The following is a 25,016-nucleotide window of genomic DNA, read 5'->3' as shown; positions in this document are numbered from 1 at the left end:
TATGGGACTTCTTGTCCCTTGTGTTCTATGCATTCTTATGCATTTGAATATCAATAAAATATATATTTTTAGATTGTTTGTGTGTGCCCTCTCCTTGGCGCTTAGTGGCTCTTGTCCTTTACCCATTGTGGCTTGTGTTTGTGCCTCTTGTGAGGTGTGTGCACCAATATTCTATTTCATTACACCAACCACGCTGGATGGTAATAGTCCACCTATTCTCTGGTCAATGAGTGGCCAGAAAATAGTCAAAAAACTTTTTTTAGAAAAGAAAACAAAAAATTCCATTCATTTTTCCAGCAAACCATCACCCTGCATGGTTGGTAGTATCTCAACCATTTTTTGGCTGGTGGGTGGCTGGAAAATGACCGAACAAAAAAGTGCCTAAAAAGGGAAAATTTCCTAGCCACTTTCTGGCAGTTACTGCCAGAGTCGGAAGTTATCAGCCCGACCACATTTTGGCAAGCGGGTGTGTTAAAATATGATGTATATTTATATTTATATATATATATATATATATATATATATATATATATAGATTACGACACATACACATATATATTATATATATATGTCTATGTGTCTATCTATATATAAATATATATATATATATATATCTATTTTTGTAAAACCCGATAGGGGTATTTCTGTCATTTCACCTATACACGCATATCTTTGATATGCTTTCTTTTTTCTTTCTTTTTCCTTTTAGTCTTTTTCTTTTTTGTTTTTTAATTTCTTTTTTTTATTCATTGGAGAGGGGTCCACATAGAGTCGTTGGACCCCTCCAACGGTCATAAATATGACCGTTGGAGGGGCTCCAACGACTCTATGGGAGCCCCTCCTTGGGTCCCTTGCTGTGTATAAATAAGGGGCACAGCCCCATGTATTTGTTAAGCTTCTAGTGAAGCATTCAATGAAGTGAAATATATTTTTTTATCTCTTTTTGTGCTTGACCACTTTTGTGGTTTATTTTGCCCTTTAGTGGCCTCTTGTGTATGTGCGTGCTTCCGTGCTTTCGCTTGGAGACGTTGCTCTTTTCATTTGGTACTTCATTACATGGTATCAAAGCCTTGGTTAAGAAGGCTTCATCGGATTCTCCCTTGACAAGTAATACCTCTCCTCTCTTTTGTCTTATAATTTTTCTCTTCTAATGGCCAACAAAGATGCAAAGATCGATCTCTCATTCAAGTTGGATGGGACCAATTATCGCATGTGGGCGGCCGCTATGGAGAATAATCTCAAAGGTAAAAAGCTTTGGGGTTATGTATGTGGAACCATTCCGGAACCACAACTAAAGTTAACTAAATTTGAAGGAGGTGAAGAAAAAGCTTTGAATGAAGAAGAAAAGGAAAAGGCTATTCTTGATTACTCTTCTAAAATGGAAGATTGGGAAAGTGAACATGCTAAAATCTTAGCATGGTTCATGAATAATGTCGAATTGAAGATTTGTGCAAATCTTGCAAAATTCAAAAAGGCTAATGAAACATGGTTTTTCATGAAAGGTATGTACACTCAAAGGGACTTTGCTAGACATTTCTTTTTACAAGAAAAGGTAAGAGCTACCAAGCAAGGTGATATGAGCATTAGGGACTACTATAGCGCCCTATCCTCTTTATGGGATGAACTTGTTCTTCTCGAACCGCAATGGGAAGGGAGTGCTATTGCTATGAGACAAGAGCAAATGGAAAAAGAGAGGTTCTTTCAATTTATTCATGGGCTTCGTCCCGAATTTGAACAACTTAGAGGATCTCTACTTCATAGGGCCTCTACTCCTCTAAGCGATATTTTGGCCGATTTATGTCAAGAAGAAACCCGCTTGGCCTTGAGAAGAGATGTTGATGAAGTGCATGCCGTGTCTAGACCCGGCAACAATGTAAGACCATATAAACCACCACATTTTTGGAAGAATAATGGTGGTGGAGGAAGAAAAATCATTTGTCATAATTGTAATGAACCGGGTCATATTCGTCCCGATTGCCCTAAATTCAAGAAGAAGGTGGCTTCCGTGGGAGAAACTCCTCCAATCATCAATGAAGATTCTAAGAAGGATGGTGACATAAATGATTCCATCGCTCATCTAACCGAAACTCTTCAACAATTTATGAAGATGAACGCCTCTACATCATCATCCTCACCTTCCACTTCCGGTGCCGCCATCTCTTCTTTCCCAGGTATGACTTCTTGGATTCTTGATTCGGGTGCCTCTTTCCATATGACTCCAAATGCATCGCTTTTATCAAAACCAAGTCTCAATAAATTTAAATCATATGTATCCACCGCCGATGGAACATCTTTAAATGTTGAGGGTATTGGAAACCTAGAGAAAATTTATGACCAAAACAAAGAATTTTTTGTTCCCAAAATTCGGATCATCCCAAAACTTAATTTAAATCTTTTTTCCGTCTCTCAAATTACCGATTTTGAATGTAATGTCTCGTTTTCACCAACCCATTGCTATGTGCAGGATCTCCGGTCCGGGAAGCGGATTGGGCAAGGCCATAGAAGAGGGGACCTTTACTATATGGATTTTTTGTCTTTGCCATCCAAATCATTTTGTAATCATGTTCAATCCAAAGATATTGAGACTTGGCATAAGAGACTCGGACACCCTAGTATTTCCAAATTGTACCTTTTTCCATTTTTGGAAAAAATTTGTAATACAAATACATTTACATGCAATGATTGTATTCTTGGGAAAATTCACTCTCTTCCATATTCTCATAGCAATTTTGTGTCAAAAAGGCCTTTTGAACTTGTGCATTCCGATGTATGGGGACCGGCACCCGTTATGTCCAAAGGAGGCTTCTCTTACTATGTTTCTTTTATTGATGATTTTTCTAGATACACATGGATTTATATTATCAAAAATAAATCCGATGTCTTCACTAATTTTAAAGAGTTTCACGCTCTTGTTCAAAATCAATTCCATCACAATATAGCCATTTTTAGATCCGACTCGGGAGGAGAATACATGTCTAAAGATTTTCAAAATTATTTTAAAACAAATGGAATTTTACACCAACGATCTTGTTCTAAAACTCCGCAACAAAATGGTCTTGCGGAAAGGAAACATAGGCATTTAATCGAAACCACAAGAACTCTTCTTGTGTCTAAAAATGTTCCTAAAAATTTTTGGGCCGAAGCTCTTCTTACCGCAACATATCTTGTGAATCGTATGCCCTCTTCTTCTTTGAAAAATGTTTCGCCCTTTGAAAAATTATTTAAAATTACTCCCGATTTTAATAGACTAAGAATCTTTGGATGCAAATGTTTTGTGCTTAGTCAAGGACAAGATAAGTTGTCACCTAAAGCTATTGAATGTGTGTTCATTGGCTATGATGAGAATAAAAAAGGCTATAGATGCTATGATATTTGAAACAATAAATTATATGTGTCAAGAAATGTAAACTTTATTGAAGAACAAAATGGTTTTGATATCCACACATCTAATGAAGACATCGATTATTCTTTTCTATTTGACTTAGCTCCTAGAATCGAGTCTCCTAAGGATATTACTTGTGATACTAGTTGTGATGGAATTTCACATTATAATGATATACCACAACATGATAATATTTCCCAAAATGAAAATCTTAATGATACAAATGTTTATACCCGACGGATAGGAAATGAACATCAACCTGCTATTGACAGATACTCTCAAGACTTCTCTTTAGAAGAATCTACTGACAACAATCTACCTAGGAGATCTTCTCGTACTAGTAGGCCACCACAAAAATTTGTGTCCTATGAATCCTTTTCTCCGAATTATAGGGCCTGTCTCATGTTAATACATTCGTATCACGAACCTACCTCATTCAAGGAAGCTAAAGATCACCCACATTGGGTTGAAGCTATGAAAATCGAATTAGAGGCTCTTAACAAGGCCCAAACCTGGAGCATTATTCCTCAACCTTTAGGAAAAAAAGCAATTGGGTGTAGATGGGTATATAAAGTCAAAACCAAATGTGATGGGTCTCTTGAGAGATACAAAGCCCGTCTGGTTGCAAAAAGCTATGTCCAAGAATATGGGATTGATTATGAAGAAACCTTTGCTCTTGTGGCCAGAATGACTAGTGTACGAACCTTAATTGCTTTAGCATCCATCAAACAATGGCCTATATACCAACTTGATGTTAAAAATGCATTCTTAAATGGAACTTTATGTGAAGAAGTTCTTATGGATCCTTCGCCGGGTCTTGAAATTGGGAAAGGTAATATTCTAAAATTAAACAAAGCTCTTTATCGGTTAAAACAAGCACCAAAAGCTTGGTATGATCTTTTTAGCAAAGTAGTTCTTGATAATGGCTTCTCCTCATGTTACACTGATACTGCTTTGTTTGTTAAATCTTCTAATGAGTATATAACAATTCTGTTATTATATGTTGATGATATGATTATCACAGGTAATGATAAGAAAGGTATTGATCTTATTAAGAATATTCTTAAGAAAAATTTTGATATGTCTGACCTCGGTTTTCTAAGGTATTTCTTAGGAATTGAAGTTGCATACTCCCCCAAGGGGTATGTCCTATCTCAAATGAAGCTTGCCTCTGACATTATTGCTAGGTCTGGGCTGACTGATGACAAAAGGGTGGAGACTCCAGAAGTGATTAATGCCAAGATGAGAGCCAATGATGGCACTCCTTTAGCAGATCCCACGCCTTATCGTCAATTGATTGGATCCTTAACATATTTATCTATCACCAGGCCTGACATTTCTCATGCAGTTCATAGTGCAAGCCAATTTCAAACTGCCCCTACCACTACTCACATGGCAACAGTTATGAGAATTATCAGATATCTAAAAAATTCCATAACTAAGGGAGTGTTCTTATCCTCTTCTTCACCTCTTACTTTACTTGCGTATACTGACTCTGATTGGGGGGTAACCCCGATGATCGTATTTCTACCACAAGTTATTGTGTGTTCCTTGGGGAATCGCTTATCTCCTGGAGGTGTAAGAAGCAACGTAAAGTTTCTCTCTCGTCTACCGAAGCAGAATATCGTGCGATGGCCACTACCACAACTGAGATTATATGGTTAAGAAGTCTGCTTAAAGATATGGGTGTCTCACTCTCAACTCCTTCAAAGCTGTGTTGTGACAACAAGCGCTCCATTTATATTGCTAGCAATCACACTTTTCATGAACGGACAAAGCATATTGAGATGGACTGTCATTATGTTCGAGATGAGTTCTTACGAGGCACCATTCAACTCCCATATGTTTCTACCGAATATCAGTTGGCGGACTTCTTCACCAAAGCTTTGCCTTCGCCTCGCTTCTACTTCCTCCTTAGCAAACTCTCGGTGATTTCACCGTGCGTTTGAGGGGGGGTGTTAAAATATGATGTATATATATATATATATAGATTACGACACATACACATATATATTATATATATGTCTATGTGTCTATCTATATATAAATATATATATATATCTATTTTTGTAAAACCCGATAGGGGTATTTCTGTCATTTCACCTGTACACGCATATCTTTGATATGCTTTCTTTTTTCTTTCTTTTTCCTTTTAGTCTTTTTCTTTTTTGTTTTTTAATTTCTTTTTTTTATTCATTGGAGAGGGGTCCACATAGAGTCGTTGGACCCCTCCAACGGTCATAAATATGACCGTTGGAGGGGCTCCAACGACTCTATGGGAGCCCCTCCTTGGGTCCCTTGCTGTGTATAAATAAGGGGCACAGCCCCATGTATTTGTTAAGCTTCTAGTGAAGCATTCAATGAAGTGAAATATATATTTTTATCTCTTTTTGTGCTTGACCACTTTTGTGGTTTATTTTGCCCTTTAGTGGCCTCTTGTGTATGTGCGTGCTTCCGTGCTTTCGCTTGGAGACGTTGCTCTTTTCATTTGGCACTTCATTACAGGGTGGCCTAAAAGTGGCCGGAAGCAGCATAAAAGAAACAAGTTATTGGCCAGAAAACAGCCCGGATGGTGTTAAAATATATGCATACATATATGTATATACCTATAAATACATACATATATATAGTTACTAATCTTGTAATAGTTAAATACCTTATAGGGGCATTTTAGTCATTTTATCTTTGTAATAAAACAGTTTATTAAAAATAGTTTTTTCTTTTTAGTTATTTTTATTTTTCTGCTTTTGTAAATTAGAGGAGCCATAGGGGCTCAATGGTCTTTTTGACCATAGTCGGGGCTCTCAACGACTCTCTTGGGAGCCCCCAATGGTCTCTCTCTATTATCCTTTTCTCATTTATAAATAAGGGTGTGATCCCCTCTATTTTTTATGCTTTTACTCTCAATAAGATCATATATGTTTTACTCTTGTGTTTGCTCTTTGTTGGCTATTTATGTTGTCCCTTAGTGGACTTGTGCTTGTGCACATTGTGAGTGTGATCTTGTTTAATCCCTTATTGGCATTGTTTTTATCACTTTCGCTATTTCATTACATGGTATCAGAGCCATCGAGTTATTGAGGAAGTGCTTCAAAGTGATTGTGCGTTTGTGGTGATTCAATGTAATGCCCCAAAATTTCAAACTTGCGAACCTTTCAGAAAACAGGCAAGAGACTAGAAAAAATCTCTTTCCTTCAGAGTTTATTTATGAAATCAGCGGAAGACTATTCTTTTGTTAAATTCAGAAAGGCAAGCTGACAACTTTGGGCACGTTAGCTAAAAGAACCAAAACTCACAAAATTCGAATATCTAAAGGAAAATCTGTGACAAAACCCAAAAACGTCCAGGACACGAGCTAAGAGCAGGAAGAAGTCTTGAAGCCATCTTGCAAGCGCGTCATCCCCGTGGTGTACCTAATCATCACCTGTACCCATAGAATGAGTTAATTTCGCGAAAAACTAGTAGGTGCACAAGAGACACTACAAGAAACTGAATTAAGTACATTTAATTCAGTATGCTAAGCAGTTTAAAAGAGATCATCAGTTAAACAGGTAAGCAGTACAAGGCAAGTAAGCAGTTCAAAGCAAAGTAAACAGTTCAAAGCAAGTAAGCAGTGCAACTGTTAAAACGTAGCAGGACGATTCATTTGATCGTAAGCTATGAACTACCACGCAACAAGTTTGTTTTCGTTCCTAGAACAAGGTCTCTGCATTTAATCATTATCAGGTTATCGCTTGCCGCTCTCATAATTTCTAACAAACTCTTTGTCCTGAACAACCTTAATTTATTCTCATCTCTCAAGGCCTTACACAACCAACTGTCACCTGTTATAACTCACTTAAGGCGTCATACTTTATCAGAAAAGCTTACCCTTCCATAGAAGGTCTAAAACATAATGATGTTATAAAATCAATAAAGATCTGATTCTCACATCTGGGTCCTGCATGAAATCTTGCTAAAGTAGAAAGCCAAATCTATAGATTCATAACTGGCTATCATAATCAATCTGAGAAGATCATCACAACTCACCATAACTTTTTATGGTAATAAAAAACACAAGTTTTACGTCGGATCGCTTGGTCTGGGAAATGTACGACCTCATAAGGAATTACCGCCCTAGATGGTATACCTGGTCTTGGACCATATACTTCCTCACAGGTATTCACCGTCTTTGCAGCTACCCGCTCTTGGACAATGTACATCCTCATAGAGAATCTACCACTCTAGCCGGTCATCTGGTCTTGAAAATGTATAACCTTATATGAAATTACCGTCCTAGATGGTATACCTGGTCTTGGACCATACACTTCCTCATAGGAGTTCACCGTCTCGGCTACTCGCTCGTGGACAGTGTACATCCTCATAGAGATTCTACCGCTCTAACCGGGTCACCTGGTCTTGATTATACATACCCTCACAACGAATCCTTTGGGAACCCGATCCTCAACAAATGCCATATCCAATAAAAGTTATTGCGATACACGCATCAAAACAAATGACCGCTCTCAGGGTCGATAGCCACTATTATAATTAACAAGATCAACGCTGGATCACCTCGTCTGATTAAATGTACAACCTCACAAGGAATCACCACCCTAGATGGTATACCTGGTCTTGGACTATACACTTCCTCACAGGAGTTCACCGTCTTTGCGGCTACCCGTTCGTGGACAGTGTACATCCTCACAGAGAATCTACCACTCTAGCCGATTACCAGATCTTGATCATACATACCCTCGCAGATAATCCTTTGGAGATCAGGTCCTCAACACATGCCATACACAGTGATACATGCATCAATACAACCGACTGCTCCGAACAATTAACCACTCTTTGGGTCAGTAGCCACCAATATGGGCACAAGTATGCATATCAGCAATATGCATCGTATCACTTTAAATGGTAAAACAAATCACAAGATCACACATTCCTCCAATAAGGTTCCATGAACCATGAATATTTATCACATGCTTTCAACATTTCTTATCACGTGACATTTCAATCATATCATACAGAAGCATATAATACTACGCATCATATCATTGCCACAAAGAACATTGCATTTCTCAAATAGGACCTCAAAGCATGCATAAACAAAGCATGAGTTCTATACACATAAGAACACACAAATTATATAATATGAATCGACTAAACATTAACATATGTAACTCCTACGTAATTCACAGGATTCAAGTTATGTATGCATGCAAGACAATTCAGATCATTGCATCATCATATGCATTCACAATTCTTATCTCAAAACACATTGCATTCGACCTTTGTAGCGTGTAACTCACGCACATATCTTCAAGACATTTCAATCAAATTCAAGATACTTATCAATCATGTTATACATGTATGATATATTCACTTAGGCAATCGTAACACAATTCTCTGCAATAAAACTATGTAGGCGTGATGTATTATTCACCCAAATAGTCTAAACTAATCATACGAATCTCAGAGACACCGAAGTCTTACGTAATTTTATTGATAAACTTTTACTTGACGAAAATACGTATCCAAAACACATGAAAGTCTTATGACCCATCAACCAGTGTGAACAGACTTATGTTTTGATATTACTAGCTTGCGGGTACGCACAGGCAAAACGACTTTAGCCGAGAGAGGATTCTCCAAAGGCAGGTAAGCAGTGCCACAGATGCATCCAACTTCTGCAGAAGTGTTAGCCCCTTTCCCCTAACTCCAATGACTGGGGAGGCCGGATATTTGCCCGTGGGGTGATTGTTAACAACCTATCCATTGGAGTTTTGTACCGCTCCGTCCTCTCCCTTGACAGGCAACAAGAAGCGGATGGATGCGTTAGGGGTTGCTTAACTAATGACCCATTCTATGCTGTGGTCTTTCAACCACTTAAGCATCTTGCCTGTGAAGGCGAATCAATCACTACATTATGCGATTACAGCATTGTGCATTTAACACTATTCGAGGTCGCACGACTGTCTCATCCGATCATCGCAGTACTAGCGTGTAGTGTACGACTATAAGTACTCTAGGATGAAAGGGGTGTAGTTTCTCAATAGGAACCTCAACAAAAGTGTTTCACAGAGATGCAATGTTTCTCAAACTTTACTTTTGACATTCTTTATCTTTTGAAACAACCAACAACTTGTGCCAACATCTGACATGTGATTTTCTCGAATCTCATCCGCTATCGTGGTATCTACATGTCTCGTATGACTCGATACTGGCCTCGATGAATGGGATATGGGTTTCTCAACAAAACCCTCGCTAAGAAGTTCGCTCAAGCCCCAATTCGGGGTTACCTGAGATATACCGAATAGACGAATAGAACCTGCCAAAACATGTTCTTCCAAATACTTCGATTTGGGCAGTCTTTGATGCTTTTGCATAGCTCCCTAAATCTCAAGTCTACTTTGCAAAACTACGTACTCAAAGAGCCAAGATCCTTGCGAGGTATCCCTCTCCTTATAAGAGGATGTATCGCCAAGCTCACGACTCAACTCTTGTCGCAAGAGAGAGAGAGAGAGAACGGTAAATGCCTTTGCATCTTCCACGAGGATGTCTTTATAGCACGTGCAATGAGCGAAAACTTGAGCGTCATCTGCAATAATAAAGTAAAGACATGACAGAAAGTAAAGAACAAGGATCACGAAACTGCGTCCTTGAGTTAAATGTGTACTCGTATAAATATAGATTTGTATATATATTTATTTAATTGTCCTTTTTAGTTAATTGAACTCAATTCAATTATCCAAGTCCTCCGTGCAATCTTCCCCTACTTTGGGGAGTTGCGAGCTTGCTGGCGTCTGCGGGTGTAAACGATTGACGACTCGGGCCGCAGAGCGCGAGCGAGATCCGTCGTACGAGCTGCAAAAGCGTCAGTCTTAGCAAGCTAACACAAAAAACAAAAGGTCGGGGGCATTGGCGCTGACCTAACATGAAGGAAGCAGAGACAAGGGCATCGTGCCCTTGTGCACTTGCTATCAGCGCAAGAAGCAGGGGCAGGGGTTACGAGTCCCTGCTGACCTACTGTCAGCAAATTACGAGGAGGCAGGGGGTTGCACTCCTGCCCTCAGAAAGCAAGGGCAGGCAGGGATGCGCCCCTACCGGACAAAGTAGAAGAGAGGTAGGGGCAAAGCCCTTGCCGGTCAACAACGAAGGGGAGGTAGGGGGCTTCGCCCCTATCTGCCGAAATTAGAGGAGGCAGGGGCGACGCCCCTGCCTACTAGAAGAAGGGGCAGGGAGAGGGATTGACCCCTCCCCTGCCAAACTGAGGGTACAGGGAGGGGCTCGACCCCTCTCCTGCAAAACGAGTGCACAGGGAACAGGGAGGGGGCTCGACCCCGCCCTGAAATCAGAGGGAGTAAGGAGGGAGCTCGACTCCTCCTCCGTACAACGAAGGCAGGGAGTAGAAGACTCAGGCGGCAGGGGTCCAGCCCCTGCCGACCTGTCAGAGGACGAGGGGGGCCTCGCCCTCCCCGGCCGAAACGAGGAGACAAGGAGGGGTTGTGCCCCTCCCCTGTCGAAAGGGAAGGGCAGGGAAGGCGTCGCCCTCCCTCACCCAACTCAAGCAACAGGAGAGTAGGGGGGTCTTTGCCCCGCTGCCGAGAAACATAAGAAGGCAGGGGGTCAGAGCCCCTTGTCAGGAAACACAAGGAGGCAGGGGCGAAGCACCCTGCCAGGAAACACAAGGCATAATGGGGGCAGGGGGTGGGGGCAGAGACCCCTGCCGGAAAACACAGAAGGCAGGGGGTAAAACCCCCTGCCGAAAAAACAGCAAAAGGCAGGGGCTTTGTCCCCTGCTGGGAAAACAAGAAAGAGGCAGGGGCAGAAAATCCACAAAAGGTAGGGGGCGGAGCCCCCTGCCGGAAAGGCGAGCCGACACAGGGAGCAGCTCCCTGCCAGCAAAAGTAAAGAAAAAAGAGAAGGGGGGGAAACATAAGAGAAAGAAAAGAAAAGGGGAAGAGAGGAGGAGAGGCATACTTGGGGGGTCACCGGAGGAGCTCCGGGGCTGTCGGCGGTCGGACGGGAGGTCGTAGGTGGCAGCGAGTTGACAGGCTTCTCCGGGTTGGCTCGTCGGAGAGGATCAGAACAAAAAGGGAGGGGATGGCACTGGGTTCGCAGCTGCCCGCAGGGAGTCATCGGTGTTCGGGGAAGGCCGGATGTCGGCTTGCTCTGACGTCTCGAGGGAGACGAGGGAGAGCGAGAGGGGAAGTGAGAGGGGGAGCGGCGATGGTCGACGCGTGGGGGAGGGGCTCGTCGATTGTCTCTCCCCCCTGCGTGTTTTATCTTTAAAACACGTAGGCGGTGGGCAGTGAGGCGGTGCCCGACCGCCTCTCCTTTTGGATCCGGGTCGGGTCCAAATCTGGATCCGACCCGGGTCCAACAATAAATTTTTTTGAGGGTTTTACATTCAAAGTGAGGAAAAGCTTCTTTAAAAGTGCTTTTGCACATTATTTCATCTTCTACTTTTTCTTAATATCCCTCTCTTCATGAATGGAGCATGAACAAAAAACCGATCTCTCCTTCCAACTAAATGGCAAAAATTACATGATATGGGCATCCGCTATGGAGAATAATATCAAAGGAAAAAAACTTTAGAGGTATGTCATAGGCATCATCCTGAAACCACAACTCAAGCTCACAAAAAAGGAAGGAGATCAAGAGAAAGCCTTAGAAGGTGATGTACATATGAAAGCCATTCAAGACCATCAAACTAAAGTAGATGTTTGAAAAAGTAACCATACCAATATTCTTGCACGGTTTATGAATAACGTTGAGCTCAAGATATGTGCCAACATTGCCAAATTTTGTAAAGCCAACGAGAGTTGGTTCTTTTTAAAGGGTATGTATACCCAAAAAGATCTTGCAAGACAAGATACAAACAATCAAACAAGGTAATACGAGCGTTCATAATTACGAGCGTTCTTGAACCCCAAGTGGGTTACTAGTGAAGATATTGAACCAAGGAGAGAACAAATGAAAAAAGAACATTTTTTTCAATTTTTTCATGGGCTTAGGCCCAAGTTTGAGCAAGTAAGATCCTCTCTCCTCCATAGTGCTAAAGCTCTTCTGTTGGAAGATGCGGTTGCCAAAGTTTGCCAAGAAGAAAGTCGTCTTAGTATGGTTAAAGGAGGAAATGAAGTATTAGCCGTCTCTAAACCCGACAATCATGTTAAATCTTACAAGCCTCCACACTTTGGGAGGCAAAATGATGCACCAAACCAGGTTTTTTCTTGAAAACCTGGTTGGTTTTGGGTGTCATCCAAATGAGACCTAACCGAGTTCTGTGGCAAATTGAAAAGCAAAGGATTTCACGGGTTGCCTACTTTGTTATATTGGTAAACCTTACCTCTCAGTGCAATGGGCCAATAGCTTCAGAACAAGCAGCTTTATAGAACAAGCAACTTTATAGCAAAGCACCCAAATTGCACCTAAAGCAAAGCAGTTTCTAGAAAGATAGTAGCCATGGCACTATTTAATTTTCTTTGAAGGCTCTTAAAGTTGTTAAACCTAATCTCATAGTAATAGTCAAAGCAAGCTGGTACATGCTTGCTATGCTATTCGATCATCAATGTGTTGGTCCACTAAATAAACATTCTTCACCAACAAAGAAAGAAGATAAATGTTCACCTAATTCTTCCTTTTCACACCTAAAAAAAGCGAAACTACAAGAAAATCACTTCCACAACAACAGAGTACTGCACATCTTCCCCAGGGGAAAAACTACATCTAGTACTGGACCAATGATTTGAACATCCCATCTTTCTCTCCACGTGTGGAAACCCCGAGACCAGAAGATGACCGGTTGATCCTCATTACCATAAGACAGAAAATTGTCTACTTCTATAGCTCATATTACTGAACTGAAAATTTCCAATCGCAGTTTGGTTCATTCCATAAAATAGGGAGTTAGCGTTTGATGTTGTGGTATATATCCAACCAAATCTAATGTTACCTAATGCTGATTGGATTCAATAAATTAAAAAAAAAAACATTCTTTCTTCGAAATATAAAATATCAGTGGACTATAACAGGATCCTGAGGAAGTGTTTTATTTATCTGTTATTATGTATGCCTAATAGTCTAATACCTTATAGTCTGTGGAAGTTGAGCCTTAACTTTCATTCTCATTATTTCTTTCAGAACTTAGGTCTATTATTCCTTACTTTCAGATGTTTTTTCCCTGGTTCACTTTGTTCATTGTGTTTACTGGCCTGCATACCTCAAGAAGATAAAGGTCAAAGTAGAAGATAAATAACTAGCCCTTTTCCTTTACTTTGTCACTCATATTTCTCTGTTCTTAGCTAGCTCTTTCAGTAAAGTACCTTCGTATGGGGCAAGGGTTCACTTAAGGAGGTCTTCCTAACTAGTGGACCCTTTCTCCTATTCCTTCTCCTTCAGGAGTCAGGGAATGTCATGTTTCTTAAAAGGAACATTTTCCTTTGGAATCCCCCGATGGTGGAAATATAAAGACATCCTCAAATAACATAAAAAGATAGATACCAGAACTTGTAATTGCATCCCTCCCCGTAAAATGAGAGATGGAAAGCTGAGGTTGAATCCTTCACTCATGGGAAACTACTTCCTTAATAATCTGCTGTTCCCTTTTCAGTTAATTGACTCGCTAGTGTTTGCCTCTTCTCTTTGATAACAGGGACTGAATTTCCATCCAAGAGTCCCTCAAATTCCACTCAAGAAGGCAAGCCAACCCTAATTCATGCTGTCACTCAAGGGTTGACTCACTGCTTATACTACCTCCCCATTTCCAAGTTGAATCTTCATTATATATAGGGTTAAAATTTGGTGCTGTTGAAGGCACAAAACTATTGAGCTGGAAATCAAGGGTTCAAGCTTTATCGACTTAATCTGGACCATATAGATGTGTTCAGCATGGTTTGTTTGCTAAGAATCAAACCTTGGATTTTGTTATTTCAATCTAAAAATATGATTTTTTGAGTCATGAAATTTTAGTGCATTGTGGACTGTTGATTTTTGAAGCCCTTAAGAAACCTTTTTATATGTCACAATCACATGAATTTAAACTCATTTTCTATGAGACAAGTCACATCCATGAGGTCCCATCTACAAAAAACAATCTAAAAAATATGAAAAGAAGGTGATTTGTACTCAATAATTATGTGCCTTCAATAGCACCAAATGTAACCCAAACATCTATCTATCTATCTATCTATATATATATATATATATATATATATATATATATATATATATATATATATATATATATATATATATATATATATATATATATATATATATATATATATATATATATATATATATAAAGGAAGTTTGTTTTGCAGCCCTGCTGTTTAAACTTTAAAGTGGTGCTTTTTGAAACTTCTATTTCAAGGTGAATGCACATGGTAGCTTGGTAATTTTTTTTCACTGTCCTTCCATATGAATTGATGATTCACTACAGATCTGCATCAAGAATGCAGTCTATACATAAACACGTGCATGTGTATAATATAGTCCGTTGATCATGGATCATTTTCAGGCCAAACTTTTTAAAGTGAGGTTATTGATAGCTGTTAAAGATTATTCGGCTGTCATTGCTGAAACTGGATACATACTGAAAGCAGATGAGAATAATTTGGAGGCTTTACTGCTCCGTGGACAAGCCTACTATTATCTAGCTGATCATGATGTTGCTCTAAGGTTTGTTATGCGACTTTTCCTGGAAGTTTGTTTAATTTTTAGATCTAGATGGATGATACTGAATAAATAAGTTCATTTTGATGGATTCCTTAATTTTTGTTGCTTTGTCTGCTAAGATGTTTTTTGTTGCTTTGTCTGCTAAGGTTTCCATCTTAGCAATTGTCCATTTTCAATCCAAGCATCTCCTTTGCTATTTTTGGTTCGTAATATGCTGTAACTTTCCAAAAAAAAAAATCTGATATTCACAAACTGCATAATTGTTTGTAACTTAATATGCAATTCAGGATTTGGAAATGCAGTGTACAAATGTTTCTGCTATTCATTGTCATTGCTTCAATGCCTGTTTTCATCAACATGAAAAATGTCTCTTTGCAGGCACTATCAAAAAGGTCTTCGGCTTGATCCAGAGCACAGTGAGCTGAAAAAAACATATTTTGGCTTGAAAAATCTGCTGAAGAAGACAAAGAGTGTAAAGCCTACATTTTTTTCAGTTAAATATGATAAATGGAAATACTGTATCATTGTCAATAATATCCAACATATTTGATTGCATTTACTTGTAGGCTGAAGATAATGTGGATAAGGGTAAGTTGCGGGTAGCAGTTGAAGACTTTAAAGCAGCCCTTGCATTAGATCCCAGTCATATTGCGCACAATGTGCATCTCCACCTTGGTTTATGTAAGGTCTTAGTCAAGCTTGGAAGGGGCAAGGATGCTTTAGCTAGTTGCAATGCAGCACTTGACATAGACCAAGAACTTGTTGAAGCTTTAGTCCAGGTTTGAAGCATTTTCTCCTTATAACCTTGCTCCAGTAAAATCCTGGAAATAGTTGCAGATGATTCATTCTGTATGCATGTGACTTGTATATGTCGCCTGATCGAATTTGTTTATATATAAATGGCTTAGCCTTCTTTTGCATTCTTTTAATCTTTTTTCTTTTACCATCTGCGTAAGCGCTCAAACGGTGCATCTATCTTGTGGATTTAATGTCTACAAAATCCTACCCCACCTCTGCACTTCCAGTGCTGAAAATAGCAGATAAAGGGTGGTGAATATTGTTAGGGAAGCCATTTTATCATGCAAAAGGGCTTCCATGTTTTTTGTGGCTCTTTCACAACTAAGGTGGGCCTTGCAGAAATGGTGCTTTATGAAGAAAGTGCTCCCTTTTCCACTTGACACAAATACTGCATATGGATTAAAGAATGCATTTTCTACTATAAACTTGAGCAACTAGGCTGAATCTTCACTGATCTGTTTGAGTTCTTTCTTAAGTAGCCTTAAGATCATTCTTCCCTTGAAAGTCAGGAAATTAGGCTGTGGATGAGATTATGGGCAAGTGGACTATGTTCTAGCTCTCTGAATACCTCCCAAAACATGCTTTGCAGGATAGTGTTTCTATTAAGTTCTCCATATACTCTTAATTTTGAAAGATCAATTTCGGTACGAACTACAAAGTGCATCCATTTCTGCTCTTCCATTTCCTTTGAGCTCCTCAGAATGTTTCATGTACTAGAAATCAGAAATCTGTTCTCTGCTGGTGCTGGTGTTGTATTGATCGAGCTAGGTGTGGTGCTTTAGGTCATCACAGTCTGCCTACAGAGAATGACTGAGGATGAAAATGGCGAGAGTTTACATTTGCATTTTCTACTGCATATTAGAACAAATCAGTCTTGTACAGACCCTTCTCTATTTTCTGCTATGCTCACATTCTAATAATTAATGATATTCTGAATTAGATATAAACACAGTGCATTTTCCAACCTTGTTTAAGTGAATCTTCTTTCTTTCAATTGATATTTAAAAAGCTTTAGTAGTTGTAATCTGTTGCTAAATTGAACATAAATAAGATTTACTAGTTATTAATGCGTGGATATCACTAAAACAGATGAATGTAAAATATTACTTATATATTGAGTTATAATTTTATTTTTGTTTTTACCCACATTAATTCCTTATTACGATCTTTGGGTTGTCTGAATACTTAGAGAGGTGAAGCCAAACTTTTGAATGAAGATTGGGAGGGTGCAGTTGATGACTTAAAAATGGCAGCCCAGAAATCACCACAGGTATGCACCAGTTTCTTCAACCATTGTTGACTAGTGTTCTTTATCGCAGTCAATTTCAACCATATATTTACTGTGGCTGTTTAGACCTGCTGATTGGTTGCCATCTGATTAGTTTCATTGCAAGTCTACATTTATGTCATTAGAATTAGGGGTGGTAGACGAGCCAAATGAGCAGGACAGAGGGTGTTCAAGCTTGGCTCATTCTTGCAGCAAGCCAGGCTGAGCTCTTTCTCACGGTCAGGCTGAGTTAAAAGAGCCGAGCTCGAGCTGGTTCATTGCAAAATAAAATATATTTTTTAATATTGTTAATAATAAGATCAGAACAAAAAGCGGACTCCTCAAAACAACAAGGCTTATTCCCATACTTTTCAGGGTTTCTCACCATGCAGTGACGAATGTGTTTTCTCATACCTTTTGTCGCTTTTCACCGTGGAAAGGAATTTGAGAGTCGCTTGCGGCTAGTATTAGTTATAGATGGTGGGAATAAGTAGTTATTTTCCTTTGAATGTAATTGGGATTGAAACCTTATGTACTCTTGTGGGAATAGAGAATTGACACTACGAGATGAGAAAAAGTAGGATATGAATTACTTAGATCCTATGTCACAGGGACTCTTCTAACAGGGCACCACACCCGTGTCGCACCCGCACCCATGCGGGTGCGACACTTGAACACAACTTTCTTTGTGTTAGGTGAAGTCAACCACACTGGGGTCCATTTCTATCCCAAAGTAGATTCATTTAACCCTAATCAAGTCCATTTTTATCTCTCTCTCTCTCTCTCTCTATATATATATATATATATATAAATGCACACAAATACACGTAGTGTTAACTTAAAACTGTTAAAAATTATATATATACTCCCCGCACCCAAGTTTTTTTAAAGTGCTGCATCCGCATCCACACCCGCACCTATGTGACATAGCTTGGATCCCTATAGAAGAAGACTTAAATCCAAGTATGACATAGCATGAAAGGAAGCTTGATGAAGACCCAAGTGCGAGAGCTTAAAGCTACATTGAGAATTAAAGTCAAATACAGTCATTCCACAAATGCTTGCCTTGAGGACAAGGCAATTTTGAAGAGGCTGGGATTGTTACCATACTCACCTAGCCAAGTTCGTGGATCGGCTTTTGGGTCTTTTTTTGGGCCTTCTTTTTGCTTGTATAAGGGTCCACAACCCACTTGAGCATTGTAATGAGGATTTTGGGCACAATACAAGGGTAGTTTAGTCTTTGTGCTTATGTTCTAATTGGAAGGAACTATAAATAGTTTCCAAGATGTAATTTCTCTATCTTGGAATCGGAATTGCTTCCTTTGGCCTCTCTAGTCTTAAAGTAGATTTGTGTCTAGCGATTTGCTGGAGATTTGGCTCAATTGCTTGCAATTGAGAGTTTTCCCTCCTTTCATCTCCTTCATCCAACCATCCCTAACCTTTCCCTCTTTTGTCCAAGCCTAACCTATTTCACAAGTTCAAATGAGCTCTTTGCAAGCTGAACACGAGCTGAGCCATGAACGACTTGTCTCATTTTCCATCCCTAATTAGAATTGTAGAATTAAGTGGGCCATCTTTTCATGACTTCAAATTACAGATTTTTTGGAAAAGTACTATACGAGTGAGACTATTATATTATCTAATCTAGATATCTAAAATAATGTTGGAATGACTTGTTCATACCTAGGCAATTATTCTCACCACATATAAATAGTTGCATGTAAAGAGGTATTTCAGTAAAGTCATAATCTTTAACATATTCATAATGGACATCTTGTTAATTCCTTATAGTGCCCTCTCTTTCTCTCCTAATGAAACAAACTTTCTGTTATTATGGCATCATTATAGGGGGACCTTCCTGGTCATTTTCAGGTAATACCACTTTTCATGTGAAAGCTTCGAAAAATATATGAACTCCTTTCTTTCCCCAACTATATTCATCTTTGATCTTTAAAATAAATTGATTTCATATGTTATTTCTTCATGCCTTTCTTTTCCATATTTAAACTCCCTTTTTTGTGAGAAAAGGAACTCTCGTTTTATTTCATTATTCTCAACTTTCCTTCTTTCCATTCTCTTGAATATAACCAACAAAACCCTTTTGGTTGTTAAAAGCATAGTGGTTAGTATTAAGCTATTTCCTTTCCTTTTCTAGTTGTATTGTGTAGGTCATATGCACAAGTCATTTTTAATCATTTTATACCTCTTTGAGGCTAGTGTCCAATTGTTTTTTATATTTTATTGCTATGTATATTTTTTCTGTTTTTCATTTTTTGTTACTGTTCATAATCATGTTGTACAAATCATAAATTGTATTTTTTTTATGTTGTCAATGAGAATAAAGTGTGATTCTTTTGACCAAGCATCAACTTATCCTTGTAATATTTGAAAAATCAATGGCTCAAAATCTTTGTAAGTTTTTGAGGCTGCAAGTATCATTTTTTCTTTTGTAAAAAAAAAAACATGATGCAAATATCTATCCTGAATGCATCTACGGGGTCAAAATTGCAAAAAAAGCACTGGAAAACATGCAAAACCCATTTAGCATGTTTTCATTACACATATATATTCTCTCTCCTCTCTACATGTATATGTTGTGTGTACGTGTATAGAGAGAGGGAGACGTAATGTAACGCCCCAAATTTCAAACTTGCGAACCTTTTCAGAAAAACAAGCAAGAGATTAGAAATATCTCTTTCCTTCAGAGTTTGTTTATGAAATCAGCGGAAGATTTTTCTTTGATAAATCAGAAGGCAAGCTCACAACTTTGGGCACGTTAGCTAAAAGAACAAAAAATCGCAAGATTCAGATATCCCAAGAAAAATCCGATACAAACCCATAGCGTCCAGGACGCGAGCTAAGAGCAGAAAGAAGAAGTCTTGAAGCCATCTTGCAATCGCGCCATCGCCCGTAGAGTACCTAATCATCACCTGTACCCATAGAATGAGTTAGTTTCGCGAAAAACTAGTAGGTGCACAAGAGAGACTACAAGAAAACTGAATTAAGTATATTTAATTCAGTAAGTTACGCAGTTTAAAGCAGATATGCAGTTAAACAGGTAAGCAATGCAAGCAGGTGAATAGTGCAAACGTGTAAGTAGTAAAAACAGTAAGCAGTTCAAAGCAAGTAAGCAGTGCAACTGACAAACGCAACATACAATTCAATTGATCGTAGGCTGTGAATCACCACGCAACTAGCTTGTTCTCGTTCCTAGAACGAGGTCTATGCATCTAATCACCGTCAGGACATCGTTTGTCGCTCACTACTTCTAACAAACGCTTTGTCCTGAACAACCTTAATCTATTCTCATCTCTTAAAACCTTACGCGGCTAACTGTCACCGGTTATGACGCACTAAGGCGTCAAACTTCCTCAGAAAAGCCCACCCTTCCGTAGAAGGTCCAAAACATAATCACTAACTCAAATCACTAACGATCTGATTCCCACATCTGAGTCATGCATGTAATCATGCTAAAACAGAAAGTCGAAACTATGAATTCATAGTTGGCAATCACAAACAATCTCAGAAGATCGTCACAGCTCACCATAACTTTTTATGGTAAGCGAAAACACAAGATCCACGTCGGATCGTTCGGTCCGGAAAATATACGACCGGACAAGGAATTACTGCCTAGAGAGTATACCTGATCTTGGACCATACACTTCCTCACAGGAGTTCACCGACTTCGCGGTTACCCGTTCGTGGACAGTGTACATCTTCACAGAGATTCTACCGCTCTAGCCGGGTCACCTGATCTTGATCATACATACCCACGCATCGTATTGTTGCCACAAGGAATATTGCAATCCTCAAATAGGCCCTCAAAGCATGCGTAAACGACAGATGAGAACACACAGATATGTCAATCCAGTTGATTCTATGGGCGAAGAGTAACTAACTCTACCCGTCAGCCAAACAAAACAACTGAATAAGACAAACACTTATAACAATGCTCGTAAAACATATAATTACCATAAAATGGCTCAGTTCATTTACAAGTAATTAAATTAATCGTAAGGCATAAACCATTGCATCACAAACCATTCATAAGCAATCATACGGCAACAGTTATATCACAATATGTAAGCAGCTTATAAGACAAGCGGCCACATCAATCCTAGTTGCCACCAGTTCGTAGATTATGAGCTGTATGCAATCACATCAATCATAAGAGATGCAAGTCAACAAGTGCTAAGCACCAAACAGTTCGACCAAGGGATAAAGCAAGTCACATGCTAATATATAGCAACTGGCATAATGCTATTATTATAAGAATTTAACTAGTATAGGAAACTCCTTATTACTCCGCAAAGAACTGCGTAAGCAGTTTAACCAACTAGAGTACCGCCTTGACAAGCGTGCACAACTCAACGAGTAGCATACTGAACTACCGAGCAAGCAAGCGAATTAGTAGTGCAAGCGAATCAATAGTGCAAGCGAGTCAGTAGTGCAAGTGAATCAGTAGTGCAAGCGAGTCAGTAGTGCAAGCGAATCTCCCGACCCAACGACCTGTGTGAACAGACCTTAGGTTTCGATAATTACTAACCTGCGGGTACGCGCAGGCAAAACGTAGAACCAACTGAAACTAGTTCGGGCGTCTGTTATTCTATGTATTTTCAATAACCCGAATAGCTAGTTGAGTTCGCTCCAAAGGGACGACTTTAGCCGAGAGAGGATTCCCCAAAGGAGGCTGTGCCACGAATGCATCCAACTTCTGCAGAAGTGTTGAGCTAACTAATGTAGCCCCTTTCCCCTAACTCCAATGACTGGGGAGGCTGGATCGTTGCCCGTAGGGTGGTTGTTAACAACCTGTCCATTGGAGTTTGTACCGCTCTGTCCTCTCCCTTGACAGACACATAGGAGCGAATAGGTACGTTAGGGGTTGCTTAACTAACGACCCATTCTATGCTGTGGTCTTTAAACCATTCGAGCATCTTGCCTGTGAAGGCGAATGTGAGGCCATTTATGTGATTACAACATTTTGTATTTAGCGCTGTTCGAGGTCGCATGACCGTCTCATCCGATCATCATAGTACTAGACGTGTTGCACACGACTACAAGTACTCTAGGAAGAAGGGGGTATAGCTCCTGAATAGAAGCCTCAACAGGAGTGTTTCACAAAGACGTAAAGTTTATCAACTTTACTTTATCTTTTGAAACAACAGTACCTTGTGCCAACATTATGCATGTGATTATCTCGAATCACATCCGCTATCGGGGTATCTACATGTCTCGCATGACTCGATACCGGCCTCGATAGACGGGATACGAGTTTCTCAACAGAACACCCGCCAAGAAGTTCGCTCGAACCCCTAATTCGAGATCACCCGAGATATGCCAAAAAGGCGAGCAGAACCAGCTAGTCACATTCTTCCAAATGCTTCGATTTGGAGCAGTCTTTGATGCTTTTGCGCAGCTCTCTAAAATCTCAAGTCGACTCTGCAGGATTGCGCACAAGAAGAGCCAGGATTCTTGCGAGGTATCCCTCTCCTTAGACGAGGATGTGTCGCTCGCTCCTGACTGAACTCTTGTCGCAAGAGGGAGAATGGTAAATGCCCCTTGCATCCTCCACGAGGATGCCTTTAAAGCATACACAAAGAGCAAGGACCTGCACGTCTGCAATAGCAAGGCAATACCAACACATGCAAAAGCAAGAGCCTAGCGCAAAGCGCGACGACAAAGTAAAGGCTGTAAGCAGGAGTGCAACGTAGAACCTTTGCGTGATGCGTAACGGCAAAGTAACGAAACTGTAAACAAGAGTGCAACGCAAAACCTGTGCGCGATGCGCAACGACAAAGTAAAGGCTGTAAACAGGAGTGCAACGCAGAACCTTTGCGCGATACGCGACGGCAAGGTAAAAGACAAGGATCGCGAAACCGCGTCCTTGAGTTAAATGTGTACTCATATAAATATATATATATTTATATATATATATATATATATATTTATTTAATGGTCCCTTTTTAGTTAATTGAACTTAATTCAATTGTCCAAGTCTTCTGTGTAATCTTCCTCTACCTTTTAGAGTTGCAAGCTTGCTGTCATCCGCGGATGTACGCGATTGGCGGCTCGGGTCGCGGAGCACGAGCAGGATCCGTCACACGAGCTGCAAAAGTAACGATCTTAGCAAGCCACCACCAAAAATAGAAGGTCAGGGGCACTGTCGTCGTCCTGACGTAAAGGAAGCAGAGGCAGGGGCATCGTGCACATGCGCACCTGCTATAAGCACAAGAAGCAGGGGCAGGGCCACGAGCCCCTGCTGACATGCTGTCAGCGAACCACGGGGAGGCTTCGCCCTACCAACCAAGAGAGCAAGGAAGCGAGACCCTTCCCTGCAAGCCACTAAGGGGGAAGCAGGAGGCCGCACCTTGCCTTTCAACAACGAACGGAGGCCCGCCTGATGCCAGGGAAAAACGAGGCGAGGGGGCTTGCCCCGGCCTGCCAAAAAACAGCGAAGGCAGGGGCGATGCCCCTGCCTAACGAGAAAAGAGGCACAGGGCGAGCTCTGCCCCCTCCCTTGCCGTAACAACGAGCTGGGAGGGGGCTCAACCCTCTCCCCTGTCAAAACAAAGAGCAGGGAGGGGGCTCAGCCCCTCTCCTACTGTAACACGAAGCAGGGAGGGGGCTTAGTCCCTCCCTTGCCATAAGGGGATGCAGGGAGCAGGGAGGAGGGGCTCGACCCCTCCCTTGCCGTAACAGGAGGCAAGGAGGGGGCTCAACCCCTCTCCTGCCTAATAGGGAGCAGGGAGGGGAGCTCAACCCCTCCCCTGCCGTGACAGAAGAACAGAGAGGAGGGGGGCGAGCCCCTCCTTTGCCGTAGCAGGAGGCAGGGAGGAGGGGCTCGGCCCCTCCCCTGCCGTGACAGAGGGAACAGAGAGGAGGGGGGGGGGGGAGCCTCTCCTCTGTCGGAAGAACCACGAAAAGGTAGGGGCTCCGCCCCTGCCGAGAAATCCACAAAAGGCAGGGGGACGGAAGCCCCTGCCGTAAAGGTGGGCCGACACAGGGAGTTCCGCTCCCTGCCGGCAAAACAAGAGGGACAGGGGGAGCGGAGCCCCTGCCGACACAGTAAGTGACAGGGGGCGGAGCCCCCTGCCGACGAATGGCGACGCCCCCCTGTCAGTCGACCAAAGAGAGAGAGACTGGGGGGAGTCCCCCTGCCGACGACAGGGGGCTCAACCCCCCCCCCCCCCCCTCCCCCCCCTGTCGGTTGATCCCTCACCGAGAAGAAGTGGCAGAAGGAAAAGAAAAGAGGGGAGGTGGAAGCGTACCTGGGGTCGCCGGCGCCTTCACAACAGAGAGAGGGAAGGAGATGGTGGTCGGCGGCTTCGGTCGTCTGTGACTGTGGCCGTCGACCGCTGCGGAGAGCGAGAGGGTGACCGAGGGGGAGAGCCGACGAGGCTGTCGCCGATGGCAGCCGTCGATGGTCGCCAGTGGCTGCCAGGGAACGAGGTTGTCGGCGGTGAGGGGAGAGAGATTGAGAGACGAGAGGGGGAAGGAGGTTTCAAGAACCTCCCCCCCTCAGTCGCTGCGTGCTTTTAAAAGCACGCAGCCGACTGATTTACCCGGGTCGGATCCGGCCTGGATCCAAAATTCTTTTTTTTTTTCAGTTTATTACACGTAACATCAAACACCATTTTTGTTGAACATCAGATGTGTGTGGTGTATCCAATTTGTGAAAAAAACAATTTAGCGATGGTTGCGACTGCTGGTAAAGGGTAAAAAATGATACTTTTTAGCATACACCACTTGTTCGACTAAAGCGTCTAACCCCATAGATGTGTTCGACGACACTTATATCATGTTTTTTTCAATGAGAAAAATGATATTTTGAGCCTCAAAAATTTATGAAAATGACGGGCCACTGATTTTTTAAACCTTATAGAACGAGAACCTCAAAAGAGA

General features: G+C 41.1%; 1 protein-coding gene across 1 annotated transcript in view; it reads left to right on the top strand.

The window, feature by feature from the left end:
- Positions 1 to 25,016, top strand: part of P58IPK (DnaJ P58IPK-like protein) — a 70,980-nt gene that overhangs the window by 23,284 nt on the left and 22,680 nt on the right. Inside the window, exons 4-7 of the mRNA XM_090002657.1 lie at positions 14,892 to 15,052; positions 15,428 to 15,521; positions 15,616 to 15,828; positions 17,037 to 17,117. Coding sequence (XP_089858783.1) covers positions 14,892 to 15,052; positions 15,428 to 15,521; positions 15,616 to 15,828; positions 17,037 to 17,117 — 549 coding nt within the window. The remainder of the gene's footprint in view (positions 1 to 14,891; positions 15,053 to 15,427; positions 15,522 to 15,615; positions 15,829 to 17,036; positions 17,118 to 25,016) is intronic.

This window comes from Nuphar pumila, chromosome 4, assembly GCF_984573655.1.
Source record: "Nuphar pumila chromosome 4, dmNupPumi1.hap1.1, whole genome shotgun sequence".
Classification (NCBI taxonomy): domain Eukaryota; kingdom Viridiplantae; phylum Streptophyta; class Magnoliopsida; order Nymphaeales; family Nymphaeaceae; genus Nuphar; species Nuphar pumila.
The sequence above is the reverse complement of the archived record's forward strand: the minus strand, read 5'-3'. Positions and strand labels throughout refer to the sequence as shown.